The sequence below is a fragment of the Phoca vitulina genome, unplaced genomic scaffold (assembly GCF_004348235.1).
Source record: "Phoca vitulina isolate PV1807 unplaced genomic scaffold, GSC_HSeal_1.0 scaffold32, whole genome shotgun sequence".
In the NCBI taxonomy this organism is placed as follows: Eukaryota; Metazoa; Chordata; class Mammalia; order Carnivora; family Phocidae; genus Phoca; species Phoca vitulina.
This window is the reverse complement of record NW_022589735.1, coordinates 119,320-142,445: the sequence shown is the minus strand read 5'-3', so window position 1 is coordinate 142,445 and position 23,126 is coordinate 119,320. Positions and strand designations below refer to the sequence as shown.

The 23,126-nt window shown below is 38.6% G+C and overlaps 1 protein-coding gene across 1 annotated transcript in view; it reads left to right on the top strand.

The window, feature by feature from the left end:
- Nucleotides 1–775: 775 nt before the first annotated feature.
- Nucleotides 776–23,126, top strand: part of LOC116645323 (protocadherin alpha-C2) — an 84,813-nt gene continuing 62,462 nt past the window's right edge. Inside the window, exon 1 of the mRNA XM_032425469.1 lies at nt 776–4,711. Coding sequence (XP_032281360.1) covers nt 2,279–4,711 — 2,433 coding nt within the window. The 5' untranslated portion in view covers nt 776–2,278. The remainder of the gene's footprint in view (nt 4,712–23,126) is intronic.

Here is a 23,126-nt window from a genome sequence, read left to right as displayed (position 1 = left end):
ATTAAACGAAAATGAGGAAATGCAAATCCTAATCTCTGGCACTGAAGTAGATAATTAGTTTTGGTTCTGAAATTTGGTGAATAAATTTAATTTTTATGGGTTATCTCACATCCTAATGAGCATTCCCCGTGATAGCTATACTTATGACCCTACACAACACTTCACAGGGCTGACATGTTTTCTGCTTTAGTTTTATCCAAGACTTGGTGTCAATGATTTTCTTGGTTCCTTAACTCAGAAAGACAAATTAGTGGAGAGCATTTACTACTTAAATTGCCTTATGTTGCTGCTTGCCATGCTTCCCTGGAAGAGATAAGGGTTTGGGTTTGTATTGTTCCAGGGAGGTGATTGGTTCTTAGTGGCATAATGAATTTACCAATCCCACTTTCAGTTTTAAAACCAGAATGCTGGAACAGCCTGCCACCCCACCCCTCATTTTAATCAGCAATTTAAGATAGTATTCTAAAGTACTCAAACATACAATAAAGTTAAGAGAATTGTGTAATTAGCTCCCTTGTATCCAGCATTCAGCTTCAATAATTATCAACACTTCTAGGCAGTTTTCTGACCAGAAAATACATTGCCCTGGGATGGCTGGGTGGCTCAGTCAGTTAAGTGTCTGCCTTCTGCTCAGGTCATGATCCCAGGGTCCTGGGATTGAGTCCCACATCAGGCTCCTTGCTCAGTGGGGAGCCTGCTTCTCCCTCTGCCTGCCGCTCCTGCTGCTTGTGTCCTCTCTCTCTCTCTCTGACAAATAAATGGGTAAAATCTTAAAAGAAAGAAAGAATGAACATTGCCCTGAAAGCTTCAATTCTTGATCAGTATTCAGCTTTTGTCTTTCAAATTTTGGTTCCTGGGGCTTTGGACCCTGCAATTGTATTAAAAGAAGTTTAAGAAATTTAGTGTTTAATAGTCTTTTGAAGGCACTCTCTTTTTTCAGCTCGCCTACCCCCTCAGGGAAATCCCCTGGTTGTAGGGTGCAAGGCGAAATCTGGAGATATTTTTTGTAGCTCGGAGATGTTTTTCATAGAACTGATCAATATCCCTATTTCCCTTCAGGGGACCGGCCTAAAAACGAAATTGGAGAACGTATGGGCGGCTCGTCAGTTCCTACCCTGCCTCAACGCTATTTTCTAAATATTTACAGAGAGTAAATTTACAGAATAGTTTCCTGGTCACACTCTGGAGAGTATCTCAATTACTTTCTTCCCACTCCACTTCGCACGTCCTGTTGGGGATGAGTGTCAGTCTTTCTGAGTTTCAGGTGCTTGTACGGACTGGTTTCTAACCTCTCATCCAGAACGTCCAGGGCCGCTTGTGAGGCACTCCGTAGTAGGGCCTCCTGGGGAAAGAGAAACTGCTGACCCACAAAAAGCCAAACGAACTGTAAGCCTTGCACTCACCCACCCGGGTGCCTCGAAAAGCCAGAGTGCCGGGGAAGCTTGAGGAGGACCCTATTCCCCAATTTGCCCCTCGCTGGTCGCCTCTATTGAATTCTTGGCTCCTAGTGTAAAAAAAAGGGTGCAGGAGAGACTTTAACCCGCAGCAGAGAGGCTGGGAATCCAGCATGCGATGCACGTCAGCCCTTAATTTGGGGGCTCCTGTTTCCTTAAGCTTCGAAGGCGTGGTCATTCAGGGTCCCGATACCGCCTCTCGCCGCCACCGCCCGGCGGTTTTTCTGGGAGTTCCGCTCTCCTCGCGGGCACTGTAGGGGTTCTGGGGGTCCGAGCGCCCGGCACTAGACGTTCCGCGGTCAAACAGTGGCGAGAGGAGCCCAGCCGAGCTCAGCCCTAGCTACGAGCAGTCTTTAGGCGGCGTCTGTGGAGGTTAAGACGGGGCCGGTCTTAGGGCGTTGTCCTTAGAAACGCCGGTGGAGGGAAGATGTGTTAATTTCCCCGAGCGTCTTCCTTGCCCCGCCCGGCGCGGGCCGCCGGGACTTCGGAGAGATCCCAGCCAGCGGGGGAATGGAGACGGCGCCTCCCTAGCCCGAGCCGTTTACCTCGTCTCTGCACCCCTAGGCGGCGCTGCGCTCCTCCGCACCGGCCAGCCCCGCTTTCCCAGACGGCTGCCAAAGCTCCAGTCCGGCGAGCAGACCTTCCAGCCCGCCAGTCCCGGGCAATTCCAGTATATTCAGGAGGCCGAACGTCGGCGATCTGTGCCCTTCTAGCCCGCTGCGGCGGGCGGCCGGCCCTTGCTCTTTCCTAGGGTTCGTGCTCTCCGGGAGTCCGGAGCATGGTCCTGGGTCACTGCTGGTGGAGCGAGGACGCCGAAAGGGAGGATGGCGGGCTGGAAGGTGGCGGTTTTATGTCTGTGGGTCTCCTGCGGCTCTGCCGCCGGACAGCTGGAATACTCAGTGTTGGAGGAGACCGAGCGGGGCGTAGCCGTAGGCAATGTTTCCGCGGACTTGGGGCTGTCAGCGGCCGCTCTGTCCTTGAGGAACTTTCGCTTCCTTTCCGGCCACCGCGAGCCCTACTTCGGGGTGGATCTGGCCAGCGGTGGCTTGGTGGTCCTAGAGCCGGCGGACCGCGAACGGCTGTGCGAGACCAAAGCTGTCTGCGTCTTGACCTATGAGCTGGTGCTCGAGGACCCGCTGGAGCTACACACGATGCGAGTTCACGTCGTGGACACCAACGACAACTCGCCTTTCTTCCCTGCCGGCGACGTGCAGCTGCACATCCCCGAGTTCCTGATGCCGGGAGCCCGCTTTACTCTCCCTAATGCCCAAGATGCTGACGAGGGAAGCAACGGGGTCCTAAGCTACAGTCTGAGCCCCAGCCAGCACTTTCGCCTGATCATGGGATCGCAGGTGGACGGCAGTGAATACCCGGAGTTGGTATTAGCGAAAGCGCTGGATCGGGAGCAGCGCGCCACCCACCAGCTGGTGCTCAGCGCTAGGGACGGCGGGCAGCCCGCGCGCTCCGGAGACGCACGAGTTACCATCATAGTGGTGGACACAAACGACAATGCGCCTGTATTTGAGCGCACAGTGTACCGCGCCAAGGTACCAGAGACTGCACCGAACGGGACTGTGTTACTACGAGTTCAGGCCTCGGACCCGGATGAAGGCTCCAATGGGGAAATCCGGTACTCCTTAAGCAACAGCACGCGAGCAGCGCTGCGACACCACTTTCACGTGCACCCTAGAACTGGGGAGGTGCGGGTAGCTGCTTCACTAGGTCCACCTGAAACGTTGTTGGAGGCGTACATTGAGGCGAGGGATGAGGGCACCTTCGGTTTAGCTAGTACTGTCAAACTGCTGGTGGAAGTGATGGATGTGAATGATCATGCCCCCGAGGTGAATCTCCTGACTCCGTCCAGTTCAGTTTCTGAGGACGCTGCGCCTGGCACAGTGATTGCTCTCCTCAGTCTCAGGGATGAGGATCTCGGTCCCAACGGTAAGGTCGTTTGTAGCATGTCCAGTGGAGGCCCTTTTAAGCTGAAGGCTTCCTTTGACAACTACTACAGCTTGCTGACTGATGGGCCGCTGGACCGGGAGCAGGTCGGCGAATACCAGGTCCTGATCACTGCCTCAGATGGTGGCTCACCCGCCTTGAGCACCCGCAGGACACTGACTGTGTCTGTTGCTGATGTGAATGACAATTCACCAAGCTTTGCTCAACCACAACAGGAACTTTTTGTGGCTGAAAACAATGGTCCTGGGGCCTCTCTAGGCTGTGTGTTTGCCCAGGATCCTGACCTGGGGAAGAATGGCCTTGTCTTCTATGAGCTGCTGGATATTATCTCTGAAAGGCAGACAGCCTCTAGCTTGGTGGCAGTAGAATCATCCAGCGGGGCTATCATTGCCAAAACGTCCTTTGACTTTGAGCAGCTCAGGGGGTTTCATTTCCAAGTGGAAGCCCGGGATGGTGGCATTCCTCCCAGGAGTGCAACAGTGACTGTGAACTTGTTTGTGGTAGATAGGAATGACAATGCTCCAGTCATCTTGGTTCCCGTGCCCAGAAATGGCTCCGTTCCAGTGGAAATTGTGCCCCGCTCTGCCAGAAGTGGACACTTGGTCACAAAAGTGGTAGCAGAGGATGCAGACAGTGGCTCTAATGCTTGGCTTTCCTACCATATTTCTCAGGCTTCTGACTCCAGCCTTTTCAGAATTTCAGCCAGTATGGGAGAGCTCCGAACTGCCCGATTAATTCTTCCCAGTGATGTGGTTAAACAGAGGGTGGTGGTCGTGGTTCGGGACCAGGGAGACCCATCACTTTCCTCTTCTGTCACATTGGGTGTACTGTTGAGCAACTCTGTCCCTCAGGTCCTTCCAGACTTTGAAGATACCTGGGAAACAGGAGGCCACCTTTCTACCCAGAACCTGTACTTAGTAATTGCTCTGGCCTGTATTTCCTTTTTATTTCTGGGGTGGCTACTTTTCTTTTTGTGCATCAAGGTGAACCAGAGCCCAGTTTGTTGTTCTCAAAGGTGCTGTCGCTCCCCAGAGGAACTGAGGTATGCGAGGAAGATGGCTTCGAGCCCTTGTATGTTATCAGCCACAGTAGACGTCACTACAGTTGAGAGACTTTCTCAGACCTATCTCTATCAGGCCTCTCTAGGACTTGGTTCCGATAATAACAGTTTGCTGTTGCGTGGGGAATACAGTACTGCTGACCTGAGAAATCTGGCTACGGGGGTAGGACTGAATTTGCCAATATCCTGCATTCATATTCGGAATAGGAAAGGGGATCACATAAATGTCAATGCCATGGTAAGCAAATTTTTGGAGATTTGATTCCCTTGGCCAGGAGATGACTGCTAGCTGTGTTCTGAAATGCTTCTTAGGTGAGTCTTCGGCAACATTTATTCCACTGAATTGAACACTCCTGCTTAGCACCCACTGTGCTAAGAATTTTGGGCATATATAAGTATTAAAAGACTGTCCAAGGAGTTTATAGTTTATTTTTGAGAAACAAGGGTAAGAAATTCAAAACCATCAAAGAACAATAAAAGTAATACAGCATAAAGGTCTAAAATTAAGAAATAAGGCACCAGTTTCTGGTACAGGTAATAAATGACCTGGAAAGTTTTTAATTGCCTTTGGGAATTTGTTTAAGGAATTATTTAAAGCATAAATCCCTTCATTCAAAAAACTATTTTGTGCAACAGATATGTGTAAGACATTCTGACACCAAAAGTGGGAATGAAAAATATACACTACTCTTTGCATAACATAAGCATGATATCATGGAAGATGAGACATTTGCTCAAACCATTACAATACATGATTTAATGATGATAACCTAAAAAATGTAAAAATAAATTGCAATGGGTGTTCAAAGAAGGGAGAGAGAGACTGTGAGAGAACATCTAGGAAAGGAGGAAGGAGTCAGAGAAGGCATGATGGTAGAGATGGCATTTGAATTAAATCTTGAATGATACACCATCTAATACAATGCAACATATTTTCTAGGTCATACTTTAAATAAATGCCATTTTTGACAGAGTAGTCCTTTTCGAGAATGACACTCTAAAACATAGCTAATAGCTCCATACAGTGTTTCTCAGTATATGGAAATTATAAGCATGTCTCAGAACACCTGTTTGTATTGGTAGAAAGAAGATCAAACCATTGGGTGTAGGACTTGACAACCTTTAATTTTGTGTTTTTATTGATATATTTCACAAATAAAAGATGAGTAGTTTTTTAAATTTTAATTCCAGTGTAGTTAGCATACAGTGTTATATTCAATTCAGGTGTACAATATAATGATTCAACAATTCCGTATATTACTCAGTGCTTGAAAGGAAATTGTTACATCAGAAACATTAGTGTGTTCAAGGTGCATTTGCCATTCAAAGTCCATTCAACTTGGATTTAATTTTCTTATTATTTTAGAGGGCAGTATACTTTAAAATAAGTAAATACCATATTTGAGAGTAATGCATCTAGTGAAAGTTAAATTATTCAAATACTTAAAGGTATCCATAGTGGCCCTTTGCATTTCAGAAACTTTTTGAATAGAGTGAGGACAATCTTTAGCAATTTTACGATATGACTTTCTGACTTCTCATAGAGATCATGGAAACAAGGGAAGGAGGTATGCAGAGATTAGGGAAGAGAATGGAAGATTCCTTGTTTTACTATTCCAGGTAATAGGGGAAAAGTGAGTTATAAGTTATTCTCCTCAAATAATGATGTTAACTGCAAATAAAATAGATTTACATGCATTATAGTTTTGCATATTTGATATTCTCACATGACATAATAGAATGTAATATATGAGAGTAAATGCTTGCTGAATGAAAGAATAAATACATTTGCTAATGTATGAATTGGGTGGTAACATTGAGGGAAGAGTTCAACATCAAGGGCAAAGATTTAACTCACTTTTCCACTTTATATGTATATATATTTAACAGTTTAAAGATCACTTTCAAATATATTATTTCAATGGTTATTTTCTTCCTCATGTATAATAGTTAAATAACAAAATAGTGGGGTTTTCTGGTCCTAGAACTAGCTTGAAAAACCTCAATGCTGTGTTCTGTTGCTAAATATGATTGCAGTTCCTCTCGATAACAAAGTGATTAGTAGGAATGCAGGTTTTTGTACTGTGAAAGTCACAGTGGATGCAAATTAAAATGCAGTTAATTTTAAGGGAGAAAATTGGTGCACTATAATGTTAGTATTTCAGGTATCAAAACATGTAATGTGTAAATGCTCTTCCTATCAAGAAAATTCATAATTTCTTTTATTTCATTGTTTTCTATAACAAAGAGAGATGAGAATACCAGTAATGTCTGAAGTTTGGGAGTCGGGTATTGTTTGAAAAACACATATTAAGCAGACTTGAAAGGAAATGGATCTGGGAGTTAGAAAATTATTTAAAAGGAAGAATGTAGGGGCGCCTGGGTAGCTCAGTTGTTTAAGCGCCCAACTCTTGATCTCAGCTCAGGTCTTGATCTCAGGGTTGTGAGTTCAAGCTCTACCTTGGGCTCCATGTTGGGCATGGAGCCTACTTAAAAAAATAAATGAAAGGATAAATATAACTAATAACAGAGAAAAATATCCCTTGCCACCAAATTTTTAAACTTAAATGAGTGACAGTAACAAAGATAAACTGTTCATACATTCAGGAATACTGTGCCATCCCATTCATCCACTTGAGAAGTCTTTTTCCATCAATGTTGATATTTCATTTTTTAGGTAGTCCATTGTCTGATAATAATTTTATGGACTGGATATTTCCTTATATATAAAGAAAGTATGATGTATAAGAGCATGAATAAAATAACTTCTAGATAGCTGGAGTATTTGTAATTCACCCAGTCATTTTATTACTTTCTTCTTCCTATCCAATTGCATATTGATCCAATCATGATTCTTTTTTTTTTTTAAAGATTTTATTTATTTAGGGGCGCCTGGGTGGCTCAGTCGGTTAAGCGTCTGCCTTCGGCTCAGGTCATGATCCCAGCGTCCTGGGATCGAGCCCCGCATCGGGCTCCCTGCTCAGCGGGAAGCCTGTTTCTCCCTCTCCCACTGCCTGCCTCTCTGCCTACTTGTGCTCTCTCTCTCTGTCAAATAAATAAATAAAAATCTTTTTTTAAATTTATTTGACAGAGAGACACAGCAAGAGAGGGAACACAATCAGGGAGAGTGGGAGAGGGAGAAGCAGGCTTCCTGCTGAGCAGGGAGCCTGATGTGGGGCTCCATCCCAGGACCCTGGGACCATGACCTGAGCCGAAGGCAGACGCTTCATGACTGAGCCACCCAGGTGCCCCCCAATCATGATTCTTTAGAAAAGAATGCTTGGCATAGTGTTCACTGAATGCCTTAATAACAAGAAGGAAAAAGCAATGCCTGGGAAATGTATGAATGGGAAAATTTTAACAATGTGACTGATAAAGATCTGTTGGTGTTTGTTGCCTTCAACATTTATAGTTAGAGGAAAACAATAATATTCCAGAGACTAAATACATTTTGCTGGGTTAGGGTGAAGATGGATTAAGTTGCAAAGAGGCTTTTACATTGGATATAATGGATATAATATGAGTATCAGAAATAATTAACATTTGGAAGAATGTCAAGTGCATGTGGATTATAGGCCAGGGTTCTGACTGAAGTATTATGGGAAGTAAGGAGTTTGTGGGTAAAGATTATTCTTAAAAACAAAAACTAAATCATAAAAGTGGTTGCTCACTTTGTTCCCAATTTTAATTGACAAGAGGAGAATGGTTCAGGATATAAATAAATTGCATGTCTCTTTTATACTGCGTTTATGAAAAAGAAAAGAATTAGGATAACAATTTCCTCCTCAAGCTAAAAACACAGAAGGTCATTTTATATTCATCTGGAATTTGTCTTTGAATCTAGGAATGAATATGCAATCACATCTTCTCTCTCCTGTGCTGCAGAGAAAAAGAAAACTTTTCTGTCTCATCCTAAATTCTTGGCTGTTCTAGAACCATCTGGTTGCCATCTACATATATACTGTTTTCTTAGAAGAACTGTAATGACATACCCTCAAAAATGTTCTCTGAATTCATGCACATTATTCTTTAGAATCTTTAAGCAAAGATTACAGCTGTTTTGTTTAGTCTAAAAATGAGGTTCATGCAAAATAAAAACAACTAGTTAAGACATCTTCATAGTGGGTTTTGCCTTTATACTTAACACTCAAGATGGGCTTGTCATTTTCCTTTCTTATAAGGGTTTGGTGTCAAGGTTATTAAACAAATTCAAAGGTTTTTTTTTTTTTTCTCTCTTTTTTATTCTCTGAACATGTTTATTTAGATTGGTGATATTTCTTTCTTAAATATTTAGTGGAATTCACTAGTGATGTTCTCTGTGCCTTAGTTTTCTTTGTGGGGAAGTTTTAAGTCATGAAATTATATTTCTTTATCAGCAATAGAATTATTTATATTTTAATTTTTCTTGTTTTGTAAATTGTCTTTCCCAAAAATATGTTAATTTCATCTCAGCTTTTTTTGGTATGAGGATGTTAATAATGTCCTCTTATGATCTTTTTAACATCTGTAGGATCTATAGTGATATTCCCCTTTTCAAGCCTGATGCTAGTTATCGTCACCTCTCATTTTTCCTGACTAGACTGGGAAGTAGTTTATGAATTATACTAGCCTTTCCAAAAACTAACTTTTGACTTTTGGGATTCTATTTCTTGTATGTTTGCTTTCTATTTTATTAATTTCTGCTCTTAACTTTATTTCCTTCCTCATATTTTCTTTGTATTCAATTTTCTATTTGTTTTCTTTTTTTTTAAGATTTTGTTTATTTGACAGAGAGAGAGAGAGCTCAAGTAGGCGGAGCGGCAGGCAGAGGGAGAGGCAGGCTCCGAGGAGCAAGGAGCCCAACGTGGGGCTCCATCCCAGGACCCTGAGATCATTACCTGAGCTGAAGGCAGACACTTAACCAACTGAGACACCAAGGCGGCCCTCTCTTTGTTTTCTACCTGCTTATTTAGCTTGCCAATTTTCAGGTTTTGTTTCTAATATATGGATTTTTTTTTAAAGATTTTATTTATTTATTTGACAGAGAGAGCACAAGCAGGAGAGGCAGAAGGAGAGGGAAAAGCAGGCTCCCCGCTGAGCAGGGAGCCCGCCTTGGGGCTCGATCCCAGGACCCCGGGATCATGACCTGAGCCAGAGGCAGACGCTTAACCGACTGAGCCACCCAGGTGCCCCTAATATATGGATTTAAAGCTATAAATTTCTTCTGGGGCGCTTGGGTGGCTCAGTTGGTTGAGCGACTGACTCTTGGTTTCAGCTCAGGTCATGATCTCAGGCTCCTGATCTCAGGGTCATGAGATGGAGATTGGTATTGGGCCCTAACTCAGCTCACAGAGCCTGCTAGAGATTCTCTCTCTTTCTCTCCTTCTCCCTCCCCCTCTGCTCCTCTCCTCGCTCTCTCCCGCTCTCTCTCTCAAAATAAATAAATAAATAAAATCTTCTTTAAAAAAGCTATAAATTTCCGGCGCCTGGGTGGCTTAGTCGTTAAGCGTCTGCTTTCAACTGGGGTCGTGATCCCAGAGTCCTGGGATTGAGCCCCGCATCGGGCTCCCTGCTCAGCGGAGAGCCTGCTTCTCTTTCTCCCTCTTGCGCTCCCCCTGCTTGTGCTCTCTCACTCTTTCTCTCTCTATCAAATAAATAAATAAAATCTTAAAAAAAATAAAAAGCTATATATTTCCACTAAGCATAGTTTTAGCTGCTTCACACAAATCTTACTTTAAAAATTTTTAATTGAGGGGCTCAGTCATTAAGCGTCTGCCTTCAGCTCAGGTCATGATCCCAGGGTCCTGGGATGGAGCCCCGCATCGGGCTCCCTGCTCAGCAGGAAGCCTGCTTCTCCCTCTCCCACCCCCCTGCTTGTGTTTCCTCTCTCACTGTGCCTCTCTCTGTCAAACAAATAAATAAAAAATCTAAAAAAAAAGTTTTAATTGGAGTGTAACATAAAAGTTCATATATCATAAGTGTACAGCTTCATGAATAATCCAAAGCCAAGCCAATCACATAACCACCACAGAGGGAAGGAAGTAGAGAATTACCAGCAACCCACCCCTACCCCACCCATCTATCATTACTCTCTTCTGAAAGATAACCATTATCATGAGTTCCAACACCATAAAAAGAGAATCATATAGTATGATTATGTTTTTGTGTCTGGCTAATTTCACTCAGTATTGTATATGTCTCCTTTCCCACAACAAAAATCCCAGTTTTCATTTATACCAACTTAATTACTCATGTTAACCCACACTGCTCAAACAACAGACTTAGAAAACAATACCAGCACTACACCAACAATATGATTATAGTATCGGTTTAATATTTTTGTCATTATTTTCATTTGTACTAGGCATGTACAAATCATCGTGTTTTAAAGTATCTTGGAAGAGTTCATCTCTTTGTAGTTAAGCTGCCAAGTACATACAGAGTTAGGTTCATTTATTTTAAGTTGCTTTCAAATTTAGGCCTGAAACTAATATTACACTGTATTTTAACTAACTGGAATTTAAATAAAAACTTTAAAAAATAGGTCTTGCTTTTTAAAATTTAATTTTCTTTTATAGTTATGTAAAATATTACAATGGTCCCAAAATAAATTTATAAGAAAGTGTATTTAGAAAAGTCTAGTATTTACTATGTCTGTTCCTCTACTTTAGTCCTTATTTCCTCTTACAAGTAATCAAATTTTATGGTTTATCCTTTTACTATTTCTTTTTACATATACATATATGTATATATATAAGCAAATATATATGTGTGTCTATCCTCTGCTTTTTAGGATAAATTATAACATACCAAACATATTCTTCTCCACTTTGGTTTTTTTACTTAAAAATATAAATTTATGATCACTCCATAGTAGTATATAGAGATACTCTGTGTCTCTTAATGATGTCTTTTGATTAACAGGAATTCCTAATTTTAATGAGATCCAATTTTCAATATTTTCTTTTTACTTAGTACTCTTTCTATCCTTTTTTTTTTTTAAAGATGTTTATTTATTTATTGAGAGAGATAGTGATAGAGAGAGAGCATGAGAGGGGGAGAGTCAGAGGGAGAAGCAGACTCCCCGCTGAGCAGGGATCCCGATGCGGGACTCGATTCCGGGACTCCAGGATCATGACCTGAGCCGAAGACAGTTGCTTAAACAACTGAGCCACCCAGGCGCCCTTACTTAGTACTCTTTCTATCCTTTTAATGAAATGTAGCCTACTTCAAGGTCATGAAGATATGCTTCTATATTATTTGCTAGAACATGGCTGTCCAATGAAACTTTCTGTATGTTGGAAATTTTCTATATCTGCATATATAGGACATATGGCTACTGAGCACTTGAAATGTGGCTAGTGAAACTGCAGGACTGAATTTTTAATGTTACTAAAATTAATTCAAGCTTATGTTTAAATAGCCATATCTGATTAGTGGTTGCCATAGTTCCAGCAGCTTCCTTGTTTTAACTTGCACATTAAGAATCTTAATCTATCTGAAATTGTATTTTTGAGTATTGTGTAATGTCAGAGCTGATATTAATTGTTTCCATATGTAAATCCAGTTAGATTTTCTACATATACAGCACCATTTAATAAAAAGACCACCCTTTTCTTACTACTCTGCAGTACTACCTTTGTCGTAAACCAAGTGACTGTATATTTGTGCCTATCTCTAGACTCTCATTCTGTTTCATTGGAGTACTCCATGGAGTACTCCATTTCCAATACTCTTCATTTTATTTATTTATTTTTTTAAATTTCTAATCATATAGTTTCTGTTTTATGGCTTTGTGGCATTGTTGAATTGATTTTAATGAAACACAGTTGTGTAAGTTCTCCCCCTTTGTTCTTCTGCTTCTAGATTAATTTAGCTCTTTTTGGCCCTTGGCATTTCTATAGAAATTACAGAATCAGCTTGTCGATTTCTACCAAAAAAACTCTGCTCTTATTTTAAGTGGTATTATTGAATCTGCAGAAAATATGAGGCATATTGACATTTTGACAAAATTTTACTTGGATTTTTATTTACTGTATAAACAATATGGGATTTATTAACATAATGACAATATATCCATAAACACTGGTCTGCTAACATGATATATCCTTCTATCTATTTTATTTTTTTCTCTCTGTTTATGTGTGTTTAATGTGTGTGTGGGGATATTTTGTACAAGTTCATTAGATATTTGGTATTTTGATGCTAATATAAATAGCATTTAAAAATTTCATTTTATAATCATTTTTTGCAGGTATATAGATATAAAACTAATTTTTGTATTAACTTTGTAGCTAGTGTCCTTGCTAAATTTTGTTTTGAAATCTCACATTTTTATATTATTTTATATTTTCTACATACACTGTTATGCCATTTCCAATACTCTTCATTTTATTTATTTATTTTTTTAAATTTCTAATCATATAGTTTCTGTTTTATGGCTTTGTGGCATTGTTGAATTGAAGTGATGATAGTCTTGTTTTATTTCTGATTTCAGAGAGAAAGTTTTTTATATTTAATGTGAGATACATTTTTTTCCCCCAGAGGTCCTGTCAGGTTAAGGAAGCTTCCTTCCTTTTCTAATTTACTAAGAGATCTTTAAAATTATGAATGGGTATTAAATTTATCATATATTTCTCTGCTTATTGAAGTGATCATATGATTTTATCCTTTTATTTTATTCAAATCATGAATCACATTGGTTGATTTATTAATAATAAACCAATATTGCATTCTTGGAATAAACCTTGGTTGGTTGTAATGTATTATCCTTTATATGACTGGATCTATTTTCCTAACAGTTTGCTTAGAATTTTAAAAATCTGTCTTTATGATAGAAATTAACTTGTAATTTTCCATTCTTGTAAGGTTTCTGTAAGGGTTTGATATCAAGGCTATCCTGGTCTCATATAGTAAGTTAAGAAGTTTTACTTCTTTTTCAATTCTTTGGAAAGTTTGTGTGTAAATCAGTGTTTTCTTCTCCCAAAAATATATGGAGAATTCAGAATTAAGCCTTATTGGATTAAAGTTCTTTTCATGAAAATGTTTTTAATTATAAATTCAATATCTGCAATAGGTATAGAGCTATATAAATTTTATATTTCTAGTTGTGTCAGTTTGGCAAATTGTTTTTTTCAACAAATTTGTGCATTTAATCTAAATTTTATAATGTAATATATAGGCTCAAAGTTATTCATTGATTTCTCATTATTTTAATGTAGTAGAAACCATAATGGTATTTCTTTTTTTTTTTTTTAAGATTTTATTTGTCAGAGAGAGAGAGAGAGCACAAGCAGGGGAAGCAACAGGCAGAGGGAGAAGTAGGCTCCCCACTGAGCAAGGAGCCCCATTCGGGACTCGGTCCCAGGACCCTGGTCTCATGACCTAGCCCAAGGCACTTAACCGAAGTGTCCCAATGGTGTTTTTTTACAGCCTTCATATTGTATTTTTGCTTTCTCTTTTTTAGAATAAGTTATGCCATAGATTTATTGACTTTAATAGTCTTTTTAATGATCCTCTTTTGATAGCCAGAAAATAAAAGACCTATTACCTTTATTTATGTATTTAGAGAGGGAGAGAGAGAGAGTGTGTGAGTAAGCAGGGGCAGAGAGAGTGGGAGAATCTTTTCTTTTTTTAAAGATTTATTTATTTATTTTTTAGAATGAGAGAGAGTGAGAGCATGCACGTGCACATACACTCAAGTTGAGGGAGGGGCAGAGGGAGAGAGAATCCCAAGTAGACTCCCCGCTGAGGCAGGGCTCAATTTCACCACCCTGAGATCATGAACCTGAGATGAAATCAAGAGTAGGCTGCTTAATCGACTGCACCACGCAGGTGCCCAGACCTATTACCTTTAAATGAGCAATAGCAAGACTGACAACTGAGCTCTCAAGAAAAAAAAAAAATGGAAGCCAGAAAACAATGAAATGACGGCTTAAAGAAGACAACTGCAAGCCTAGAATTTTATGCCCAGCAAAAATATCCTTCAAAAAGGAAAGTAAATACAATTATTTTCAAATGAACCAAAACTGAGGAAATATATCCTAAGCAGATCTTCACTGAGGTAAACAGTGATTTCTTTAGGTATATGGAAAATATTTCCAGATAGAAGCATAAGAAGTATAGAAAGGAAGGAAGGAAGGAAGGAGAATGGGAGGGAGGGGGAAAGGAGGAAAGGTAAGAAGGAAGGGAAGAAAGAACGAAGCAGTGAGGTAAATATTCACTGAATAAAACAACAATAATGCATAGTAGGATTTAAAATATAAAAAGAACTGAAATATATGAGAACAATAACGTTCTCATATATGGAAAAAGGTAAATAGAATTAATGGATTTAATAGAATTAAAATTTAATACAATTAAAAGATTCTAAGGCCATTGTGTCATCCTAGAAGTGGTAAAAGTAAAAATTTACATTAGACTTTAATAAGTCAAGGATGCATGTTATATCTTCCCGGGTAATCCATTTAAAATATTAAAAGAATATGTGGGGCGCCTGGGTGGCTCAGTCAGTTAAGCGTCTGCCTTGGGCTCAGGTCATGATTCCAGGGTCCTGGTTGGAGCCCAAGTCGGGCTCTCTGCTCAGTGGGGAGTCTGCTTCTCCCTCTCCCTCTGACCCTACCCCTGCTCATGCTTGTGTGTGAGTGCATGCAACATGCACCCTTTCTCTCTCTCAATTGAATAAATAAAAAAGATTTTTGAAAAAGAGTATGAGACCAGTAAGTTATTAATGGGGGAGACAATAGGATAAAAATATACTTAATTAATCTATAAAAAGGCAGGAAATGGGGGAAAAGACAAATTAGAGCAGATGGGATAAAAAAATAAGTAGTAAGATGACAGATTTAAATTGAAGTATATCAGTATTTACATTAAATGTAAACAGACTAAACATTCCAATTAATAAAGATGGTGGGACTGGTTAGAAATTAAACAACCATATGTCATTTATTAGAGACATACCTTTATTAAAAGGATAAAGAAAGGTTGAAAGTAAAAGGATGGAAAGAGGTGATATCATGCAAACACTTACCGAAAGAGAAACTGTATACAGTATCTGCTATACAAATGTCACTTACAGTACACCTTAAGGCAAGAAACTTCATAGTTATAAATAGGGACATTACATAATGATAAGAGCATCAAGAAGATAAAATAATCGTAAATTGCATCCTACATATTTTAATAATAATTATTAGATTATCTTGCTTTAGAAAAAAAGAAGAAGAATGTAGCAGGAGGGGAAGAATGAAGGGGGGGAAATCGGAGGGGGAGAAGAACCATGAGAGACGATGGACTCTGAAAAACAAACTGAGGGTTCTAGAGGGGAGGGGGGTGGGAGGATGGGTTAGCCTGGTGATGGGTATTGAGGAGGGCACGTTCTGCATGGAGCACTGGGCGTTATGCACAAACAATGAATCATGGAACACTATATCTAAAACTAATGATGTAATGTATGGGGATTAACATAACAATAAAAAAATTAAAAAAAAAAAAAAAAAAGATTATCTTGCTTTAGAACACCTGAACAACTTGAGTGTTTACAAGGGAAAAATGCTGGGTTTTTCTCCTAAAATTCCTTTTGTATTTTACAAGTCTGTTGAAGCTCTGTAGTGATCTATGCCTAGTCCTTCATAGTTGTGAAATGAGACGTTAGAACTGTCTGTATTTCTTTTAATCATCTATTTCACTGTATAGCTCCTATCACTCCAGAAACATCTGTTCATGCTCTCAGCTTCTAATATTGGCTTATTCTTTCTGTTGATGATTGTGATTAAGAATATTGTCTTAACTTCTCTGTTGGATCTGCTTCTGTAAATGTTGTAGGTCATGAGTTATTCTCTGAGACATAATTCTCTTTGGTTCCTATTTCTAGCCATAGTTGGGACTATTTTGGAAAATATTAAAAATAGTCCATCAGGTCCAATAATTAGTTGCAAGTTGCCAACTGAGCCAGATTGTCTCTAGTCTCCAACTCGGTACTTAGAAATAATATAGACACCGAGGAAGTTAATAACAGACCTTGTTTTTCATTCCTGCTCTTTTGATTTGGAAAATGTCATGTAATAGAAAAAAAAAAGATTTTACATTTGGCTTCTTCTCTTAAAAAGGACATATTCTACATCTCTATCAAAGCTTTTAAAGGGTACCTCCTAAGGTTAACGACAGCCTGAGCAAGATAGTTAATTATTAAGGTGTTTAAGATGAAATGCATCTCCCAAGCACCTGTTCTCTACCACCAAAGATTAAAGTATTGGGAAGATTATAGCCATGCTGTCTGCATTCTGGTGCGTTGTGAATCGGAGCTGGTGACCTCTGATGCTTCTCAAATGTTTTTTTTTTTTTTTTTAAGATTTTATTTATTTATTTGACAGAGAGAGACACAGCGAGAGAGGGAACACAAGCAGGGGGGTGGGAGAGGGAGAAGCAGGCTTCCCGCTGAGCAGGGAGCCTGATGCGGGGCTCGATCCCAGAACCCTGGGATCATGACCTGAGCCGAAGGCAGATGCTTAATGACTGAGCCACCCAGGCGCCCCGCCTCTCAACTTTTATTCAACTAAAAATCAAATAGGTCTGAGTTATAATGATGTTCCTTGTAGCTCTGTGGAGAGCAAAGGACCTTTTAATTTTGAGAGCATAAGCATTTGCTTTGCTTTGCTTCTTATATAGTGTGCTTCATAATCTATGACCCTGGGGCTCACAAATAGTTTGTTCATACTGATTTTTACCACCAAACAAGATTTACTGTCTGTGTAATAAGTGAGGAGTTGAAAGTAGTTCATGTTCATATTTGTAGTTATGATATTCTCTATTTCAGCTGCCATCTGCCTCATTCACTTTTGCCTCTCCTCTGAAGTACACTGTCCATTTTCATTCTATATATCATTTATAAATTAATCAATATTTTATCTATTGTTCTTATGAAATGTTCTACTGAAGGTTGTACCCTAGAGTGGTTTGACCGAATTTACTTTGAGCTTTTTTCTATTTTTTATCTATACAATGACTGAATAGTCTCCTATTCAAAAGCTTACTTGGGGGCTTTTAGAAATCCAAGAACAGGAGAAACTTAAATTAGTTTTTGTGTTTGAAGATTTTATTTTCTGTTTGTAACATCAGTAGAGTTTGTTTTACATCTAAAATAATACAAAAATATTGCACAAAAACTGTAAATCCCCAGAGTCCCCCAAGGTATTAAGTAACCTAAATTTAGATACACAACTCTAGGCAGTTAAAGAAAATGAGTAATTCCTTTTTTTCTTTTTCCAGTTGTCTTTTAAGATTGCTAGTGCTTCAAGGTAGTTTGGGCAGGATAAAAAACAAAAGGCAGTATCCACACTGGTTTAAGAACCTTAAATTTTTATAGTGACATTCATAATGTATCTGGCTTTATTTTTATCAACTTTAATATTAAAGTATAGGTGGCTAATATAGATTGCATCCATGTAAAGTATATGATTCAGTGAGTTTTGATGATTGTATACACTCTTGAAATTATCATGAAGATACAGAATATTTCCACCCCCCCCAAAAGTTTCCTTTTGTCCCTTTGCATTCATTTCCCTCCCTTTGTCCCAGGCCCCAGAGAACAACTGATCTGCTTTCTCTCACTGTTAGATTAATTGCATTTTCTAGAATAATATATAAATGGAATTGTTCAATATGGACTTTTTGTGTCTGCCTTCTTTACTCAGCCTAATGATTTTGAGACTGATTCATGTTGTATATATTCAGTAGTTCATTCCTTTCCGTTGTTGAGTAGTATTTCCATTGTATAGATATATCACATTTTTGTGATATATTTTGTTGATGGATCTTTGAGCTGTTTCCTATTTTTGGCTGCTGTGAATAAGATTTCGGTGCACACAAACAATGAATCATGGAACACTATATCTAAAACTAATGATGTAATGTATGGGGATTAACATAACAATAAAAAAATTAAAAAAAAAAGATTTCGGTGCACATTTGTGTGCAAACCCTTGTATGAATATATGTTGTTTCCCTTTTATTTCTCTACTACCTGTGAGTACACTGATTGGGTTCTGTAGTGGTTTTATGGTTTAAGAAACTGACAAATTATTTCTCAGAGTATTTGCACCATTGGGGCACCTGGGTGGCTCAATCGGTTGGGCGTCTGCCTTTGGCTCGGGTCTTAATCCCAGGGTCCTGGGATCCAGCCAGGGTCCTGTGATGGAGCCTTGCCTCGTCGGGGCTCCCTGCTCAGCAGGGAGTCTGCTTCTCCCTCTCCCTCTGCCCCTCCCCTCCACTTGTGCTCTCTCTCATGGGCGCTCTCTCTCTCTGTCAAATAAATAAATAACATCTTTAAAAAAAAAGTATTTGCATCATTTTACATGTTCACTAGCAATGTATAGGAGTTTCAGTTCCATATCCTCACAAACATTTGCTATTGTCAGTCTTTATTTTTTTATTTTTTTTTAAAGATTTTATTTATTTATTTGACAGAGAGAGACAAAGCGAGAGAGGGAACACAAGAAGGGGGAGTGGGAGAGGGAGAAGCAGGTCTCCCACGGAGCAGGGAGCCCGATGCGGGACTCGATCCCAGGACCCTGGGATCATGACCTGAGCTGAAGGCAGACGCTTAACGACTGAGCCACCCAGGCGCCTGATATTGTCAGTCTTTAATATTATCCATTCGAATGGGTGTGAACCATTATCTCATTATAGTTTTAATTTGCATTTCCCTGATGACTAATCACGTTGAGTGTTTTTTTTAAATGTGCTTCTATTCGTATGTCTTCATTTATGAAGTATGTTCAGATTATTTGCCCTTTTTAATTGGTTTGCATGTCTCATTATCATTATGTTGTAAAAATCTGTGTAGAAGTTCTATATCAGATATATTTATAGCATATCTTTTCTTCTGTTCTGTAGTTTGCCCATTCATTTTTTAATAGTGTCCTTTGAAGACCAAAGTTTTAAATTTTGATAAGGGTAAATTATTTTTTGTCTTATTATGTCTTCTGTGTCCTGTTTAAGAAACTTTTGCTTACCCCAGGTTCACAGTTTTCTCTCATGTTTTCTTCTTGAAGTTTTAGTTTTAGCTTTTAGATTTAGTTATCTGATCCATTCAAATTAATTTTTGTGAATGGTGTAAGGTAAGTGTCTAGGTTTATTTTTCTCTATTCGAATATCCTATAAACCATTTGTTGAAAAGACCTACTTTTTTCATCGAATTACCTTGGCATCTTTGTAAAAAAAATCAGTGGACCTCATTCTGGACTCTATTTCATTCCTTTGATCTATATGTCTATCCTTTCACCAATAGTAGATTGTCTTTATATTGTAGCTTATAAGTTTGGAAATCAGCTGTGTAAGATTTCTTAGGATTTTCCATGTGAACAGTCATATGATCTGGAAATAAAGACTCCACTTCTTTTTTCCAAACTTATATTTAATATTTCTTTTTATTGCTTTATTGCAATAGCTAAGATCTACAGTACAATATTGAATAGAAGGGTTAAGAGCAAGCATCCTTGCTTTATTTCCAGTTTAGGGGGCAAGTGTTCAATATTTCACCATTACGTCTTATGGTAGCCATAGATTTTTCATAAATGCTCTAATTGAGGAAGTTCCTTTCTATTACTGTTTTGCTCAGAATTTTGTCACAAATAGTTGTTGAATTTTGTCACATGCTTTTTTTTTTTAATCTATTGAAATGAAAATAAGGTTTTCTCCTTTATCCTACTAATATCGTGAATTATGTTGATTGATTTTTGAATGTTGAAACTACTCCCATTCCTGGATAAACCCCACTTAAACATGATAATTATCTTTTTATATATTGTTGGATTCAATTTGTTAATATTTTGTTAAATATTTTTACATCTGTGTTCATGCAAGATATTTGTACATACTTTCTCATCTTTTTTTCTTTTCCTTCTGCTTTTTTTTTTTAATGTCTTTGTCCAGTTTTGGTATTATCTGACCCAATAAGATGACTGAGAGGGTGTTCATTCCTCCTCTGTTTTCTGAAAGGCTGTGTAATATTGGTGTTATTTCTTCCTTGAATGAAACCTTCTGTAGTTGGAGTTTTCTATTTAGGAAGTTGTTGTTTTTTTTTTTTTAAAGATTTTTATTTATTTATTGAGAGAGAGAGAATGAGAGAGAACACAGGAGAGGGGGGAGGGTCAGAGGGAGAAGCAGACTCCCTGCTGAGCAGGGAGCCCAATGCGGGACTCGATCCTGGGACTCCAGGATCATGACCTGAGCCGAAGGCAGTTGCTTAACCAACTGAGCCACCCAGGCGCCCTATTTAGGAAGTTTTTTTTTTTTTAAGATTTTATTTATTTGACAGAGAGAGAGACAGGGAGAGAGGGAACACAAGCAGGGGGAGTGGGAGAGGGAGAAGCAGGCTTCCCGCTGAGCAGGGAGCCCAATGCGGGGCTCATTCCCAGGACCCTGGGATCATGACCTGAGCCGAAGGCAGACGCTTAACGACTGAGCCACCCAGGCGCCCCCTTTTTAGGAAGCTTTTTGTGAATGAATTCAGTTTCTATAATAGATTTTTTCAATTAAAAATGGAAACACTACATTTTTTGTTTTGTTTTTTGTTAATCTTGTTAAGTTGTATTTTTCAGAGAATTGAAATTCTTTGAAATATCCGTTTTATTTAATTTGTCACATTAGTTGGCACAAAGTTAATACTACTCTCTCATCTTTCAGTGTGTGTAATCTATAGTGATGGTATCTCTTTCATTCCTTATATTGGTGATTTGTGTTGTTTCTTTTTTTCTTGATTAGTCTACCTAGGAACTTATTAATTTTGTTGATCTTTTCAAAGAGCCAGTTTTTGGCTTTGTTGATATATTCTCTATTGTTTTTCTGTTTTCTATTTCTTGATTTCTGCTTTTATCTTTATTATTCGCTTTCTATTATGACTTTGTGTTTGCTTTTCTCTGCAGATTCTTATGTAACTGATTTTAGACATTTTTTTCCTAATATAAAAAATTAAAGCTATACATTTCCCTGTAAGAACTGTTTATCTGCATTAAACAAATAATTCTGATGCTGTATTTTTATTTTTGTTCATTTAAAAAGGTGTTCTAATTTCTCTTACTTATTTTTTCATCCATTGATTATTTAGGAATATGTTCACATTTATAAATATTTTGGTTTTCCCAGATATCTTAGTGCTTTTGATTTCTATTTAATTCTCTTTTGGTCAGAGAGTACCTTCTCTGCATGATTTCAGTCTTTTAAAATTTATTGAGACTTGTTTTATGGCCGAGCATGCAGTCTATCTTGGTGAATGTACCAAGTGCACTTGAAAGAATGTGTATTCTGCAGTCTTCAGGTGTAGTGACTTATAAATACAATTATTATTCAGATTGTCCTTAATGGTTTTTTCTAGTTCTATCAGCTGCTCAGAGAGCAGTGTTAAAATCTTTATTATTTTTTTTTTCCCTTTAATTGTGTCCATTTTTGCTTCATGCATTTTGAAGCTCTGGTATTAGGCATATATACACATTTATGATTGTTAAAAACTTCCTTATTTATTGATCTCTTTATCATTATGAAATATGTCTTTACTGCTGTTAATACTTTTTTTTTTTCTTTTTTGAAGTATATTTTATCTGACACTAAAGTGGCCATTCCAGTCTCATGTTTAGTGTTTGCGTGGAATATCCCTTTTGGTCTATTTACTTTCTGTTTCTTTAAATTTAAAGTGTGCCCTTGTGGGGCGCCTGGCTGGCTCACTTGGTAGAGCATGTGACTCTTGATATTGGGGTTGTAAATTCTAGCCCCACATGGGTGTAGAGATTACTTAAGAAAAAAATAAAATCTTTGACTAGCTAACAGACCCATGAAGAGATGCTCAACATCACTCATTGTCAGGGAAATATAAATCAAAACTACAATGAGATACTACCTCACACCTATCAGAATGGCTAAAACTAACAACACAGGAAACAACAGGTGTTGGCGAGGATGCGGGGAAAGGGGAACCCTCTTACACTGTCGATGGGAATGCAAACTGGTGCAGCCACTCTGGAAAGTGGTATGGATGTTCCTCAAAAATTTAAAAATAGAACTGCCCTATGACCCAGGAATTGTACTACTAGGAATTTACCCAAAGGATACAAAAATACTGATTCAAAAGGGCACATGCACCCTGCAGCATTAGCAACAATAGCCAAATTATGGAAAGAGCTCAAATGTCCATTGACTGATGAATGGATAAAGAAGATGTGGTATATATACACAATGGAATATTACTCAGCCATAAAAAAGAATGAAATCTTGCCATTTGCAAGAACATGAATGGAACCAGAGTATATTATGCTAAGTGAAATAAGTCAGTCAGAGAAAGACAAATGACATATGATTTCACTCATATGTGGAATTTAATAAACAAAACAGATGAACATGGGGAAAAAAGAGAAAGAGAGAGGCAAACCATAAAACAGACTCTTAACTGTAGAGAACAAACTGAGGGTTGCTGGAGGGGCGGTGCGTGGGGGATGGGCTAAATGGGTGATGGGTATTAAGGAGGGCACTTGTTGTGATGAACACCAGGTGTTATATGAAAGTGGTGAATCAATAAATTCTACTCCTGAAACTAATATTACACTACATGTTAACTAACTAGAATTTAAATAAAAACTTGAAACATTTTTTAAAAATTAAATACATACATACATACATAAAGT